At 32.4% G+C, this 15,653-nt stretch overlaps 1 protein-coding gene across 6 annotated transcripts in view; it reads left to right on the forward strand.

Moving 5' to 3' along the window:
• CNKSR2 (connector enhancer of kinase suppressor of Ras 2) overlaps positions 1–15,653 on the forward strand; it is a 268,980-nt gene that overhangs the window by 107,919 nt on the left and 145,408 nt on the right. For all 6 annotated transcript variants that reach the window (XR_012916031.1, XM_012784628.3, XM_020285003.2 and 3 more), the window contains exons 6-8: positions 2,212–2,331; positions 9,504–9,563; positions 13,178–13,246. Coding sequence is in view for 5 of the 6 variants with exons in the window: in XM_012784628.3 (XP_012640082.1) it covers positions 2,212–2,331; positions 9,504–9,563; positions 13,178–13,246 (249 nt within the window). In the remaining variant the exon portion in view is untranslated. The remainder of the gene's footprint in view (positions 1–2,211; positions 2,332–9,503; positions 9,564–13,177; positions 13,247–15,653) is intronic.

The following is a 15,653-nucleotide window of genomic DNA, read 5'->3' on the forward strand; positions in this document are numbered from 1 at the left end:
GAGTATTTTTCTTCCTGTCAAACCTGCAATTTGAACTGCAGCAATTTGAATTGCAGCCAGTTTTTGTGTAAAGCGCTGCCATTCTGTCCTTTCCTCATGGCTGCTGATGAACATTTTCAAGAGGAATTTTAAAAAGCACAGAGAGAATGGGATCCCATAATGGGCTACATAATTTGTGAGACGTAGAGCAGAATGAAAATATCAAGCCCCCTGTTCAAAAACAATTAAGAATTCCAAGACAGCAACAACAGGGCATAAAACCAAGTGCAGGTCCATGTGTGACTGAATAAGTCACACTCCCAGGAAGCTCGCCCTGTAAGGTTCCCTATTTCTGAGGGATGATCTTCCTGTTGGCACTTTGCATAGCAATTCTCCAGGGTAGATACCTTTATTGTATCTAAAAACATTGAGACCTAAGACAGTGAAAAGAAATGTAAACTCTCCATCATGACCATGCAGCTAGACTGGCCAGTGTGATTACTGGTCATTGTAAGATAATCAACAAGGTCATGGAATTAAGAATAATGGGACAATTCATCCCATTAGTGAGGATTGAGCCCTCTATGGGTAGAGGAAGCAACAGGAAGGGGGAAGAAAGCATTTACTTAGTGTCTTCTTTGGATAGGAGCCATATTGGAATCTTTTTTTATGCATTATTATGTTGTAGCATGTCATCCATATAAAGTAATTTTTATTACCTCATTTCATTTTCTACCTTAGGAAACTGAGTCTCAAGGATATAAAATAACTGGTGTGCAGTCACATAGATAGTCATTGGCAGTGTGGTGATTGTCCACATCTGTCTTCATATGAAGCCCATGTTCTTTCCATGGATATTGGAACCATGCAGCTGTCTATCTGTCTTTAGAAGCTGATATCCACAATAAAAGTACAGACTTGAGAAGTATATGCCAAAAGCACAAGTGCAATTAAGGAGGGAAATTTAGCATGACAGAGTCTTTACTATGAGGCAGCTAAGCCCAGCACAGACTGAGGCTATGGACCAAGGACAGAATGCAACCAATAAAAAGAGAGTGCTTGTTATCCTAGCCAAGGGGGGAATTGTATCCCTCACAGTAGACTAATACAATGGTCACAGAACAAATGTAACATGTTGTAAATGGATAAAAGATAACACCTTGCTTGCTGCAAAATAATAAATTTTCATATAGTGAAGGCAAAAAAATATCTCAAAATGATGGTAACCAGGCTTCAGAAAATATGGTGAGAGTCTGTGAAGCATCTGAGGGCCAGCATATTTTAGGGCAGTATATTCCAAGCTTCATCACTCATATTCCACTTTCTTAATTTTTCCATGTCTAAGTACCATGATAGATGCAACATATATTTTAAATCTATTATTCTATATATGTATCAGCATGAGTAGAATTATCCCAACTAAAGCACTAGCTTTCTGTCCTCAGTAAAACCCCTTAACTAATTGTTTAAGCTTATTTGTTCTTCATTCAAGGAATACTTATTAAGTGCTTTTTATGTTCTAGAATTTGTCTGCTTGGTGTGGGTGGTTGGTGGGGGTAGAGGGAAGAAAAGAAGTCAGAGATGAGCAGAGCATGGTCCCTGCCTTAGAGGGATTCAGAATAAAATAGTTATCATACAATTTCAGATTGTTCATAGAATGCTGAGAAAGCAGGATTGAAGGAGTGCCAGACTTTGCCTTGAGGAGGTGGGAAACTTTATACAAAGGTAATCTTGAGCAGAAAAATCTAGATAAATAAGTAGGAAGAGTTCACCAAGGAGACTTGGGAGATTCATCTTTCCTGGACCTTGGCCAGATTTTTTTAACTTGTCTTATCATGAAACAAAAAACAAAAATCAAGATTTTTGATATTATTTGATTCAGTTCAATCTATGGTTGTTATTAGGAGGTTCTTAGATTATTAAGATTGTTTAGAAATAATCATTTTTCTTTAGGGGTGATGAATCAAATAATAGAAACAACATAACCATAACATTCATGAATATTTTGGCATATAGTTCTTATATCTATAATTTAGAATATAGGTGTGTTGTGTATATATGTGTTTTCTTTTCACCTGAATGTTTTAGAGACTTTACAGAAAAAAATGGCAATTACTTTCTTTCACTGTTTCTTTTATTTTGCCTTGCCAAAAAAAAATTATAACAAGAGGTGATTTGTATGTTACTTATAATACATGTTTACTACAACTAGTTTTCTTTTTTGGCTTCCAGTGTAAAACTCTTTCTGGAGTCTGTGACCACATTATATCCCTGTCATCAGATCCTCTGGTTTCACAGTCTGCTCACCTGGAAGTGATTCAGCTGGCAAACATCAAACCAAGTGAAGGGCTGGTAAGAGATACCATGTTTATCAAAACTACCATCCATCAGCAGACAGCTAATGATGTGGACAAAGCAGCCTCCAAATATGGAAATCTATGAATTTCAACAGATACTGGACATTTTTGGTATTTTTTTCCTAGAGGAGTTAAGGTAGTAGAAGTTTGTCAAGCATGATAAGAATTTTTATGAAGATAAATGAAAATGAAGGAGAATTGAAAATGGTGATTTCTGAATTACTCTGTTCAATTTGGCGATCATTTAGCTTTGATTGCATTCTTTCACCTCTCCCCACCAAAGTTCCATAGGTTTAAAGGAAGTTTAAGTTAAGAATGTTATAATAAACACCACAATGTTACCTGCCCATACAAGTAGGTGTTTTGTTTATTTTGTTTGTTTTGTTGTCGTTTTAGTAGGTCTTCTCTCTCCTAAAGTAGTTAAACTAAACAAAACTGAGATACTCTTTATAACTCACATTCATCCTTATAAGGGTGAATAAACAAGTGGTTATTGCCAACATTAGACTAACATCCATGAGATGTATTATGTAATAATAAAGATAATCATCTTCTATATATTGTCCAACTAATTAAAAAGTGTATTGATTCTAAATTTAACCCAAGGAAAAGGTTTTTTGAAAAAATAAGCCTGTAGAAAGAAAGCTGGTAAAATTGATATTGATGAGGGAGAGAAAAAACAAGAAACTGGCTACAGAATATCTTAACTACTATACAACTATTGCATGTTAACTTGGTGCTACTTTCTCCCCATAGATAAATTTACCAATTAAGGACATTTTGGATAATAGTAATATTGGTAACTAACATTAATAATTGAATTCAGATAATATATTCTTAAAGATCTCTAAGGAAGCTTAACTTTTTATGTGGCTTTCTTATACACACACACACACACACACACACACAAGCACACATACACACATATATGTGTTTCAGAAGGAATTGGCCATTGACCACCAGTGATTTTTTTTTTTGGTTTGAGGCCATCTATTCTATAGAATAACTTTTCTCCTGATATTTGACAAATTAATTCTGGTTATTCATAGTTCCTAGTGCTTTTTTGGGTGTTTTCCTGGGAAGATGAAAATCAGCATTTCAAACATAGTCAGCATGTCATCATTGTAACCTATAAGTGTTATATCTAACTTCAATTAGTTTTAAGAGCTGATTTTTAACATTTATGAACTTATTTTAAGTAATATTTATGATTTAATATTCTTACTAATTCTTTTGGTTACCTTTACAAAGTCCAGTTATTTAAAATCCCTTCAACCGATAGCATTAAAGATTTTTCTTTCTTCATCTCACCTTTCAGTAGTTATAAAGGAAAGGAAGCACTCTAATGAGTTTTAGAGTGGAAAATTATGAACTAATACTACATTATGTTAAACTAGTAGTCAGGACACCTGTATACAAATAACTTACATAAAATCAGAGAATGATCTTAAAGAGGTAGGGGAGTAAATTTAACTAGCTTGGTTTTGATCTTATCATGTGGAGGGGGACAGGAGTAGATCATCATTAAAGCAAGTTCTAGCTATATGGGTCTGTGATTCTAAAAAGAAAAGAGCCTTGTTTTTTTTCTTTAATTTCCACTTAAATCATGTGAAGAAATAACCATGTGAAGTGAGTCAACACAATGCTAACTAATGAACTCAGTGAAATTTTGATTTTTTTATGAAGATACAGCCCTGGACAGTCTTTAATTTTTTTAATTTAAAAAAGAAAGATCTGGGTCTGCTCTTTGGAATAATCATGAACTTAAAATGCTAACAACCAGATTCAGTTAAATGTCTGGAAAAGAGCTGGAAAATAAAATAAATGAGTGCCTACTATTTGCAGAAGTATTTTCCTCACAACTCTATGCAGTAGGTATTAATTTTCTTATTTTATAAATGAGAATACAGAATTGCAGATCTTCACCAATTTGCTCTGTATCATATATTGGTAATAAACAGTAGAACCAGGGTTTAAGTCCAGTTAAATCTAAATGAAGTACATCTGAACAGAGTTATTTACATTATTCTTCATTCAAATTTGGAATTGCTAAAGGGAGATGTGAGAAGCTTAGGAGGATGACTTTAAAAAGGGAACTATTTAGAGAGATTTATTATTAAAGGACAGTGGGTGGGCAGCACTTCACTGAGACGATCATTCAAAGGAAGCAAAAGAAAAACCTAAATATGTTGAATATTAACACAAAGAGTTTAGTATAAAACTTTTTGTGACTTGTATCAAAGGGGAAAATACTAAACAGAGATTTTACATGGCTTATTCAGGGTATCATTTTAAAACTCAGCCATTTTGTAAGTAAGTTTAATCAGTCACATTTGAAATAAATCAATTTAAGGATTTTGATAAACTGTAGCCAAAGGACTTAGCCATAGGAAATGGCTATGTTCCTATGTACTTAGCCATAAGAAATGTCTAAATTGTAAGAAAAGTAACAAAATGGAAGGAGGTGGGAGAATACTAAAATTTAATGAAGTTTAACTAGCTTAGATCTGCAGAAGGTCTGCCAATTTTAAGACAGAACTTTTTTCATAGGTAAAGGTACACTGTTTTGTTCTTCCACTGATAAACTGGATAAGTTGTTCATCAGTTTTCTAGTTAGTCAAATCTCCTAGTATTTCTTAAATTTGAGAGTCCTGAATGGTGAGTCCTAAGGAATGGTGAGAAATGTGCTTAGTTATGATTAAAATATATGAAAATTGCTTCTAACGTGCTTTTAAACAACAATAATTAGCAGAAAATTAAAGAAAGGAAAATGAGAGTGATTGATACATATAAAAAATGGATCAGAGCCAAGAGATGACTTGAATAGAGAGGAAGGTGCTGACGTGGGGGCATTCTTGAAGAAGCCTCCTGGCCTCAGAGAGTTTTTTTCCATTTAGGTATTTGGATTGTCTCCAAATATGCCTTATTTCACCAACTTGACTGTGAGGTTGCTTTGGCTCCTGTTGGTTAACCAACATTTGGAGACAGAGTGAAGCTAATGTAATTTTGGCAAGCTGTGCCAAATGAGGAAGAGGGAGCTATGCAAGTCAGCTCTAGAATTAATTAATTGGTTTAAAAAAAAAAAAGAAAAAAGAGATGAAGGTTTTGATGATATGGAAGGCCATATTTGTCACAGTTCCAGAAAAAGAGCCATTTGAATTACATGTCCTCGTGCTGTTTGGCCCTCTCTTAGAGGTAAAAAAACTAATCACATGTATTTCCGTAGACTCTTTGTTATTCAGAAGATGATTAGTTTGAAATTCCTCCAAGCAACTTATTTCTTCTCTTTCTTTTGGTGCCTGACTTTTGGCCATTTTTCTCATTAGTATTACAAGAGGGGATTAAAAAGGATGCAGAAGTCAGTTTTGATTATTAAAACCAGTTACAACATGATTTATTGAGCTTAGAAATGAAAATACTACATAAAACAAAATGTCTTTATTCTTGTGGTATTTTAAAAATGTGCTTTGTTTCTATCCTGTTCTTATGACTATGAAAAGTTTTTTTGTTTTTTTTTTTTGTTTTAAGACAGAGTCTCACTTTCTTGCCCAGGCTAGAGTGAGTGCCATGGTGTCAGCCTAGCTCACAGCAACCTCGAACTCCTGGGCTCAAGCGATCCTCCTGCCTCAGCCTCCCGAGTAGCTGGGACTACAGGCATGCGCCACCATGCCTGGCTAATTTTTTCTATATATATTAGTTGGCCAATTAATTTCTTTCTATTTATAGTAGAGACGGGGTCTCACTCTTGCTCAGGCTGGTTTCAAACTCCTGACCATGAGCAGTCCGCCCACCTCAGCCTCCCAGAGTACTAGGATTACAGGCGTGAGCCACCGTGCCTGGCCTATGAAAAGTTTTTAAAATGGAACTTTATGTATATATCTAGATCCATCTTTAAACATTTAAAAATATTTTTTGTCCATCTGAAAAAATTAGCTTTACTATAAATTATACAACATTGTTATAATGAAATCCTCTTTCTGTAACTACTAGATATTTTCTTTAGCTTACAATTATCAGTTTTTTAAGATACTGGTATATGTAATATTACAAACAAATATTATTTTCAGAGTAATAACTACATTATTTTTATGATTTATTATTATCCCAATAACTATAGTATCTTTTCTAAGCATATTTCTTAGGAAACTAGACTTTCTCTATGACCTGATCATTTAGGGAATCATTTTAGACTTCTTATCAAACACCGTTAGTTCATAATCAGTAATATACAATATTGAAAGAAATGTGGCAAGATATAATATCAGCTTGTTTACAGTAGTCAGGAGAGATGGGTGATTGAAAGGAATTTGTAAAGTATCAAAGCCAGTTATTGTTTTTAATTACATCTCACATATTACATGTGTACTAAAGTATTGTTAGTCTTTTAGAATAGATGTTAAACAGTGAGTGTTTGACTTTAATAGCCACAGTTGCCAAATATTATGTTCTACTAAAAAAGGTATACAACTCTCCTGTTAATAAATTAATCAGGAGCCTAGTGGTTGAGAGTGTGGACTCTGGAGTCAGACTGCCTGCGCTTGAAACCTGGTTTCACCACCTTCGGCAGACACCCCAGCCTCTCTGTGACTCCATTTCCTTATCTCTAAAACAGAGGTGATGATAGTTTCCACCACATAGGCTATTGTGAAATAAACATTAAAACACTTAAAACATCCCCTGGCACATTGTAACAAATAGATATTAGTGATGATGGTAAGAGATAATGACAGATCATGATTGTTTTGTATATCTAAGCAATGTACATTGCTTTTTTTCACTGTATTTTTCCATTTTATCCCCCATAAACCTTCTGTGTAAAAAACCTAAAGCAAAATTTAGTGTCTAGCTCTTACAAATATGTAGTTATGCTTTGCTTGATGACGGGGATACATTCCGAGAAATGCATCCTTAGGCAGTTTCATCATTGTGTGAACATTGTAGCGTATACTTACACAAACTTACATAATATAGCCTACTACACACCTAGATTATAAGGTATAGCCTATTGCTCCTAGGCTATTATACAAACCTGTATAGCATGACACTACTGAATACTGTAGGCAATTATAACACAATGGTGAGTATTTGTCTAAATATATCTAAACATAGAAATGACAGTAAAAATGCAGTATTATACTCTTAGGGGACCACCATCATATATGTGGTTCATTAGTGACCAAAATGTCATTATTTAATCCTTTATTAATTTTATGTAATATTAATAATTCCTGAGGAGAAAGTGTACACAAAGATCTTATCCTCTTCTAAGTTCTAAAATAATACCATTATATTTACCTTCCAATAATAATGGGATAAATATTAACATCAAAAGTAAGTACATTCACTTAGGTGCTGATCAGTTGATACCAATTTGCGTCTGGGGGATGGTCACACTTGAAGCTCAGACTTGTGGGGGGAGGTGGGGCAAGGGCATTATTCAAAACCTTAAAATTTATAGCCCAATAATATGCTGAAATAAAAAAAAGTAAGTACATTATACATCTGTCACCAGTGTAAGGCTGAATATTATCATACTATCATGGCCAAGAATTACTGGCCAACTTATTAATTTCTGTTTGTACTTTGTTGAAGTTAGTTATTCACCTTATATATAGTGATAAGCTCTCATCTAAGAAACTAGAGTTCACAAGTTAAATGATCATTTACTTTCATTTTGTTTTACATTAGAGATCCAAGCTTACCCATTTTTGGAACTGATAACATTTTAGACTTATGATATTATTGAAATCACTTTTTAGAATTAAAATCTACCCAGTGATTTCTCAGTAGTTTTATACCATAAACTTTACTGCTTCTTTATCTCTTATTTTCAATGAAAATCATGTATATTCAGGTATCTAAATATATAATTAACATAAAGGAATTGAAAATTTACATAATAATTGTTTGCTTTATATTTTAGTGCTAAAGGTATGCTTTCTCTGAAATGTTATTGTTACTGTTAAATCTCCTATATTTCACATTTGAAGTTAATTAAAATTAGTGGGATTTTATTTATGAAATCAATATTTTAAAATGCAAAGCACTTTTATAGGTAAAATTCTGGTTGGTAATTTTTCCTCCCAAAAAAGAATTTAAAGTACCAAAATCTTCATTAAAGGGGAAAAAAAGCCATTCAGTGAATCTTCTATTTTCTTCTTGATTTATTTTAAAATTATTTAATATGTAAAATGTAAACCCTTTATTGTGATATATGTTCCTTTAAATTTCCATCACTATTGATAATTGAAAGTTTTCAAGTAGGTGGGAGGTGGGAAGAGGGAATGAGTAAATTCACACCTAACGGGTACAATGCACACTAATTGGGTAAACGACACACTTATAACTTTGACTCAAACTGTACAAAAACAAATTATGTAACCAAAATGGGTGTAAAATTCTGAAATTAAAGTTTTAATTTGTTCTTAAAGCTTACATAATTTCAAGATTTCTATATAACTTTTAAACTTTAATGAAGCTTTATCTGAAATGGCTTTATTTAAATGGAAAATGGAATCTCATCCTTTTTACTGGGACAAGGGATTGCCACACATTACATTTTAATTATTGATGCAGAATTGATTGGATATGATTATTAAAACTTCAGTGAGAAATAAAGGTAGAAAATGCAGAATACTACAAAGTAGCAGGAGAACAACAATGTTTATTAAATGTTATCTTCTCACTCTTCTGGCTCCATTTAGTTATAATTAAAATGTCTCTGTAGAAACCTACTTTTTATTGTGTAATATTTATCAAGTATGATAAGCTAATAACACACAACTATTTGAATTTCCCATTGTAACATTTATTTTGCCACAGAACATGTAGTATGGATTCTGGATAGAGTGAGGTATATTCTTTCTTCAGAATATTGAATATGCAGAATATTGCCATGCTGCATTTTATAAGTTCCATGAGCAATTCACTTACCAACTAGTTATTTGATTAATTCAAGTGTAGGCTTCTTTGGACAAACTTTAGAAACCAGAACATTTAGATAGTAATTTCTTACTAGTTTAGAGATAGTATCTGTCTTCATGGATTCATCCTTGGGGCATGTGGCAAGTTTAATATGATAGAGTAATTTTTTTATAAATGAGGTTATAATGTACCTGAAATATTCCAACTCCCTCACTTTTTTTTCTGATGATGTCTTTTTCTTAGGGTATGTATATTAAATCAACATATGATGGCCTCCATGTAATTACTGGAACCACAGAAAATGTAAGTATTTCAACATTTCAAATTTTGGTGTGTGTTTTTCCCTTTTATTGTTAAACAACTTATGTCTCACATGATTGAAGTTGGCATCTGAGGAAATGAACAGATAGGAAATACAATTAAAAAGACATAATGAGTTAGTAGGTATTGGTTTTGTTAGAATTAGTCGTTTTGTTTAAAGTAGCTATTTACTTTAAGTAAATCAGATGTTTTCTGTTCACAGCCAGAGATTTGTCTTTGTTAAGTATTTTCTGGTTCATGACAAGTTGTTGCGACATCTAAAAGAATCCACTTCCATCTGTCAAATAGTTTAGTTATTTTAAGAAGCTTAGCTCATGTGAGAAAGAAACATCAGAGTCTAGCTTTCTGAATACTTGCAATATAATGTGGAAGACTATGCTATAGAGAACTATAGCTATGCTATGGAGAGAGAAATATGAATTGACCATGCTGGGCATTAACATGATTAGTATGATATAATTGAATAGCATAATAAAGCATTATTCCTGCATTTGTTTATTCAAGATTGTCATTCTACTTGTATATAAGCAGGTGCTGAACTTTAAATTTACTATTTTTTTTTTTTAGAAATTCTGACAAATTGCATGTTTATGCTGTGTTCCTTTAAAGAAGACAGAGGTGGAATTAGTTTAATCTCAGGTTATTACTGACCTCAACATTTTACAAGTATTTTCTTTTTAAAAAATCAACATTCCCTTCATCTAATTCACCTATTAATCACTATTAATTCACCTAAAAAATCACTTATTGATTTTTCCTCCTGCTTCTCTTGGTTTCTTATGAAAGGTGAAGCACATAATATGCATTGCAGTTGGATTGCTGCAGTGGCCTCACATTTGTTATTAAATACAAGAGTTATAAGGAATCAAGAACATTAGTTAAAAACATACTATGAACTTTTTAACAATTTTAAATAGAGTATGATGCTGTAAGCTATACTCTTGTAATTGATCATCCTCGTTTATTTGTACATTCATTTAATCATTCATTTATTTGTTCATTTAACAAGCCTCTACTTCATGTCTGCTGTGTTCTGGGCATGGTGCTAGATATTAGAAGAATTTTTAAAATAAACTAGCTTGCTGACCCTGAGAAGTAGACAACATGTAGGGGTTCATCTGTATAAACAGGTAGTGTAATTTGCATGGACACACAAAGGAAAGAATAGTAAATGCTACCAAATGAAAGAAATCAGAGAAGGAATCACAGAAATGCTGATTTTGAACTATATTTTGAAGAATTGATAGGAATAAATCTCTCAATATTATCTGGGCCAATAAAAAAAAGTTGAGCATTATGTCTTATTTATATTAATTACTCAGTAATATTTGATATATGGATAAATGATGAAAAGAAAGATTGATTCTGGGAGTAGTTCAGATATATTATATATGAAGAGTTCATCCTTTGATTCTTCTTTTCCTTGAAAATATTTTACTATTTTTGGTTACTAAAGTGGGTAAATTATTTTGCTTTGCTATGCCCTAGTTTCTTAGTTTTCTTATATGTAAAGTGAAGAGTTTAGACAAAATAATCTCTAGGATCCCTTTTAACACCAAAAGTCTACAATTTATATGACTTTATTTTTACTTACCTGTGTGAAAAGTTGTTTTAGTTTCTTTGAATTTTACATGTCAACTATCATTTTCTTTTACATCATTACTAGAGCCATTTGCTTGATATTTTTCTTTCATACTTTCCTTTAAAAAGATCAGTTGTGGGCCTGGCATGGTGGCTTATGCCTGTAATCCTAGTACTCTGAGAGGCCAAGGCAGGAGAATCGTTTGAGCTCAGGAGTTAGAGACCAGCCTGAGCAAGAGTGAGACCCCATCTCTACTAAAAAAAAGTAGAAAGAAATTAGCTGGACAACTAAAAATAGATAGAAAAAATCAGCCTGCTATGGTGGCGCATGCCTGTAGTCCCAGCTACTTGAGAGGCTGAGGCAGTAGGATTGCTTGAGCCCAGGAGTTTGAGGTTGCCATGAGCTAGGCTGACGCCACGGCACTCTAGTCCAGGCAACAGAGTGAGACTGTCTCAAATAAATAAATAGATAGATAGATCAATTGTGGACCAAATGGCATAGGGACCAACTATAGTTACAGTTCTATTAAAGTAATGATTTACAATCTTTTCAGAATTGTTACATGGTACTTGTCTGATTTGGTAATATATCCACATTCTAAAGGTGCTGTGAGATAAATACATTATTTTCTTATTACATCATTCTTAGAGTTGGATTGACATTGTAGATGAATCTATTCCCTTAATAATGTGCTTGTGTTATTACCTCAATAAGTGGAACTCCCTAGGATATGATCTTATCTTAAATTATAGCCTATGATAAAAACTTTATTGTAAATTTTAAAAATTTGTTGAATTGAGGTTAATATTGTTTCAAGGTTTCTGTGTTTTTGAAACAATTGGAAATAAATTAAAAATAAAGTAACTGGAAATGACTTTTAAACTAAATCCTATTCCAGTGTCTCAAAAGTAACATTTTACTTTGCATATTCTATTAATATCATCATATCATTCTTCTTTAGCTTTCAATACATAATAATGAATATCACAGATTTTATAGTTGTATTTGATAGTTAAACACACAAATATGCACAATATATTTTTATAAAAACATTTTCTATATGTTCAAAAGTTCACAAGCATATTGCCATATTAAAATGTTTAAAAATACATATAATCAAAAATCAGTAGTCATTAGAAGAAAAATAAAGAGTAATAGTTTAAATTCTTTACCCAGACCTACAATATTATAAAATTTCTATCTTAAATTCCATTTTAGTTTCCTAAAAACTGCTTAAAACTTATCAATATTAGCTTATCAAGTTGATTTTTGTTTGTTTTTAATCTCTTATGGGAGTAAAGGAAGAAAGTGATAGAATTGTTACATCCTGTAGAGAAGTATTGGCATTTTAGTTCATTTAGTATGGTTTTGTTGGCCGATCTATTACATTGCTGAAACATAAGAAATAGCATGCTCCCATAACTAGATACTTAGAATATGATGTAATGCAATTCTGACCTAATTGCAGTCCATCTTTTAATTTACTTTTCTAGATTATTCAAAATCAGTGTTATTAATGATGAAATAAATTAGCAATTTAATTATCAGACTTCAAAGCTTTGATGCTGATCATATGCATGTACTTGAAAATATTGATTTGCTGAAGTTAATGTGAATTATTTATATTAAATGGAAAGGATCAAAGTACAAAAAAAGATAATGTTTTGAAATATATTTTTGAAGCATTTACCTAGTAGAGCCTAACAGAGTTGCTTATATAAAGTTTTCAAAGGTTAATACCAATTATTTTTCCCAAAATATTCTCAGAAACATATTATTCTTTTATAGCACAAATATCTATATATTATTTTGAATTTATATTTGCTACCATTAACTATACATAGAACGTAAACAGTATGTTAAATACTAATAACCATTTTTCTCTAATTTATTGAAGATTATAATTAATTTTCTATCTAATTTAAGAGGAAGAACTTTTTGTAGTATTTTCAGAGAGTAGAAATGGCTGATAAAATGTATGTTTTTTTAATCATTTCTTTTATGTTAAATTCAGTCACCTGCAGATCGGTGCAAGAAAATCCATGCTGGTGATGAAGTGATTCAAGTTAATCATCAGACTGTGGTATGTATAATTACCTTAAGAGTCAGTGGGAGGAACAGATTTTAAGATTTGCTAAAACTTTAAAAGAATACCAATGAAATGAAATATCTGTTTGTGTATAAAATATTGAACAGCCTTTTTAAAAATAACTGAATAACTACTTGTTCTTCTTAATTATTTGATGGAATATAAGGCATGACTTTAAAAGAACAAGAGAAAATATGGTGGTTGAGGTTAGATATGCATTTCTATATGGGCAGGTACTGAATAATAGTGTGTACCCCGTGAACTGCGAAAACAATTTTGGAATAGAAATTAAAGTGAGGATGCATATAAATTCAACCTTTTCCTGATATGACTTTTAAAAGCTGCATTTCATGAAATATTGACTTACCTAGTATATGTTGTTTTGTAACAGCATGCATTCATTTATCCAATTTAACATTAATTTGTTTATTAAAGTATCTAGTGGATTTTGGCAAAGTTTGTTTTAGATATAGATCTTCGAAAAAATTTTAATCTTTAATAGCTGAATTGGCTCTTCATTTCCCAAAAGAGTACTATGGTTTTAGTTTTAAAACCATTGTACTTAACTAAATAAGTTCATAAAATTTTCTTGCCCTATGAACCTTATAAATCCCTTTACACAACTATGAATGACAATGGCATTTTGTGCCTGCGGTAGATTTTCAAGGACTGTTTTTCTTATCTTAAATTTAGAAAATGAACATTATATGCTTTTCATTTTGGACCATTTTATATGTCTCAGTTGACTCACTGTGCTCCTCTCTTTTTGCCAAAATAAAGTTTATTGTCTAAAAATATGAAGCTAAAATAATCTAAGATTATTAATATAATAATCCTCATTTGAAAAATGTGAGGTTTTTTGATAAATATTCTAGTTGTAGCTCACTGACTCTTCAGTGAGTAATTATTTCCTGTTATACAGTTTAACTAAATGTGCTTTTGCATGTCCTACTTGTGGAAGAAATTTTGTGAAAGGACTGATTTTTCTCAGTGATTTTGATCTTAAGGAAAATGCCCTTTCAATTTTGGTTTTGAATAAATTGAAAAGTTTGTGATATTTTGGAAAGACTACTAAACGCTAAAAATTAAAGCCATAATGTATTATATCTTCAATATACTCATTACCTAAGTGAAGTAAAAATTGATGCATATTTTAAAATTTAAATGTGTAGGTGTGTGGTTGGCACCGAATTAAGAGTGTTGGTAATAGACAAAGCCTTTCCACACTATGACAGCTTTGATGACTTTCTGTTCTAATTACTAGGAACTGTACAAAGAGATTGTCCTGACTGAAGTTTCTTGTCCCATAGGATGAGGATTTGGGCAGTGGGATAAAGCAGCTGCTTTGGTAGACGAGCAGCTTTTTCCTCTTCTAATGTTCATGCTGCCTCCATTTCTGCAATGTGACCTTAAGAAATATGGCATCTGTTGAATAGTATATGCATGCATTTCCAAATTGTCAATTCTAAGAGGATAGAAATTAATCTATAATAAAAAATAAAATTGTTTAAGTGTTACCCTTTGTGGAGCAAAGATTCTGATGTTTATCAAATGAATATGAAAGTCTTTAAAAGTCTACAAATGAACTAATGAAATTTATATGAATTGGTGACATTTAAACACTACTAGAATGTATAAATCCATCTTTGCATCACAGGAATATTCTAAAATATTCAAAACTACACAGAATCACAGTTGGGGAAAATTGGTTCCAGCTTTTGCTCTGAAATTGACTTATCGCTTTGCGTCATGAGCGTGTACTTTACCTTTTTTTGATAATAATAACCATAGCTAATACTTATTCGTTCTTACAGTGTGCCAAGCATCATGTTAAGTATTTTACATATTTTATTTCATTTAGTCATTACAGTAATCCTGCAAAGAAGTTGCCACAGAGGTCTGCTGTGCAGCATGTCCTGTAGCTGCAGCCCTGCCCACCACATGGCACCCTTGATACTGATGCTGGATTCAATCAGACAGCAAATTGCTGTGCTATGCTACTATAGACCAGGGCCCCTCTGTGGGGTCAAATTTTACTAGTAGCTTAGCTCCTGCAGGAATAGACATTGTATAGACCTAACACCTAGGCCTGCAGAGATATGCTCCTGGTAAACTGATCTCAGCTTCATCCAATCTTAGAGTAAACACTCAGGAATGACTGAGCTCTCTACATCAGTTATTAGTCCTTGGTGAGCATGAGGGTCCACCGCAATCAGGAAGAAGGGAGCTAAAGTGCTTTGTGGAAATTGAGACTCAGAATGATTATGTAACTCATCCCAAACACAAAGCTCTTTGACTCCAAGACCCATGTTCTTTCTTAAATTTTATTACACTCCCTCCCAAAACTCAAAAATTATAAAATTAACAAACAAAAGGGGAAGAATCCTAACAAGCATTGTAA

Source organism: Microcebus murinus, chromosome X (assembly GCF_040939455.1).
Source record: "Microcebus murinus isolate Inina chromosome X, M.murinus_Inina_mat1.0, whole genome shotgun sequence".
Taxonomy (NCBI): Eukaryota; Metazoa; Chordata; class Mammalia; order Primates; family Cheirogaleidae; genus Microcebus; species Microcebus murinus.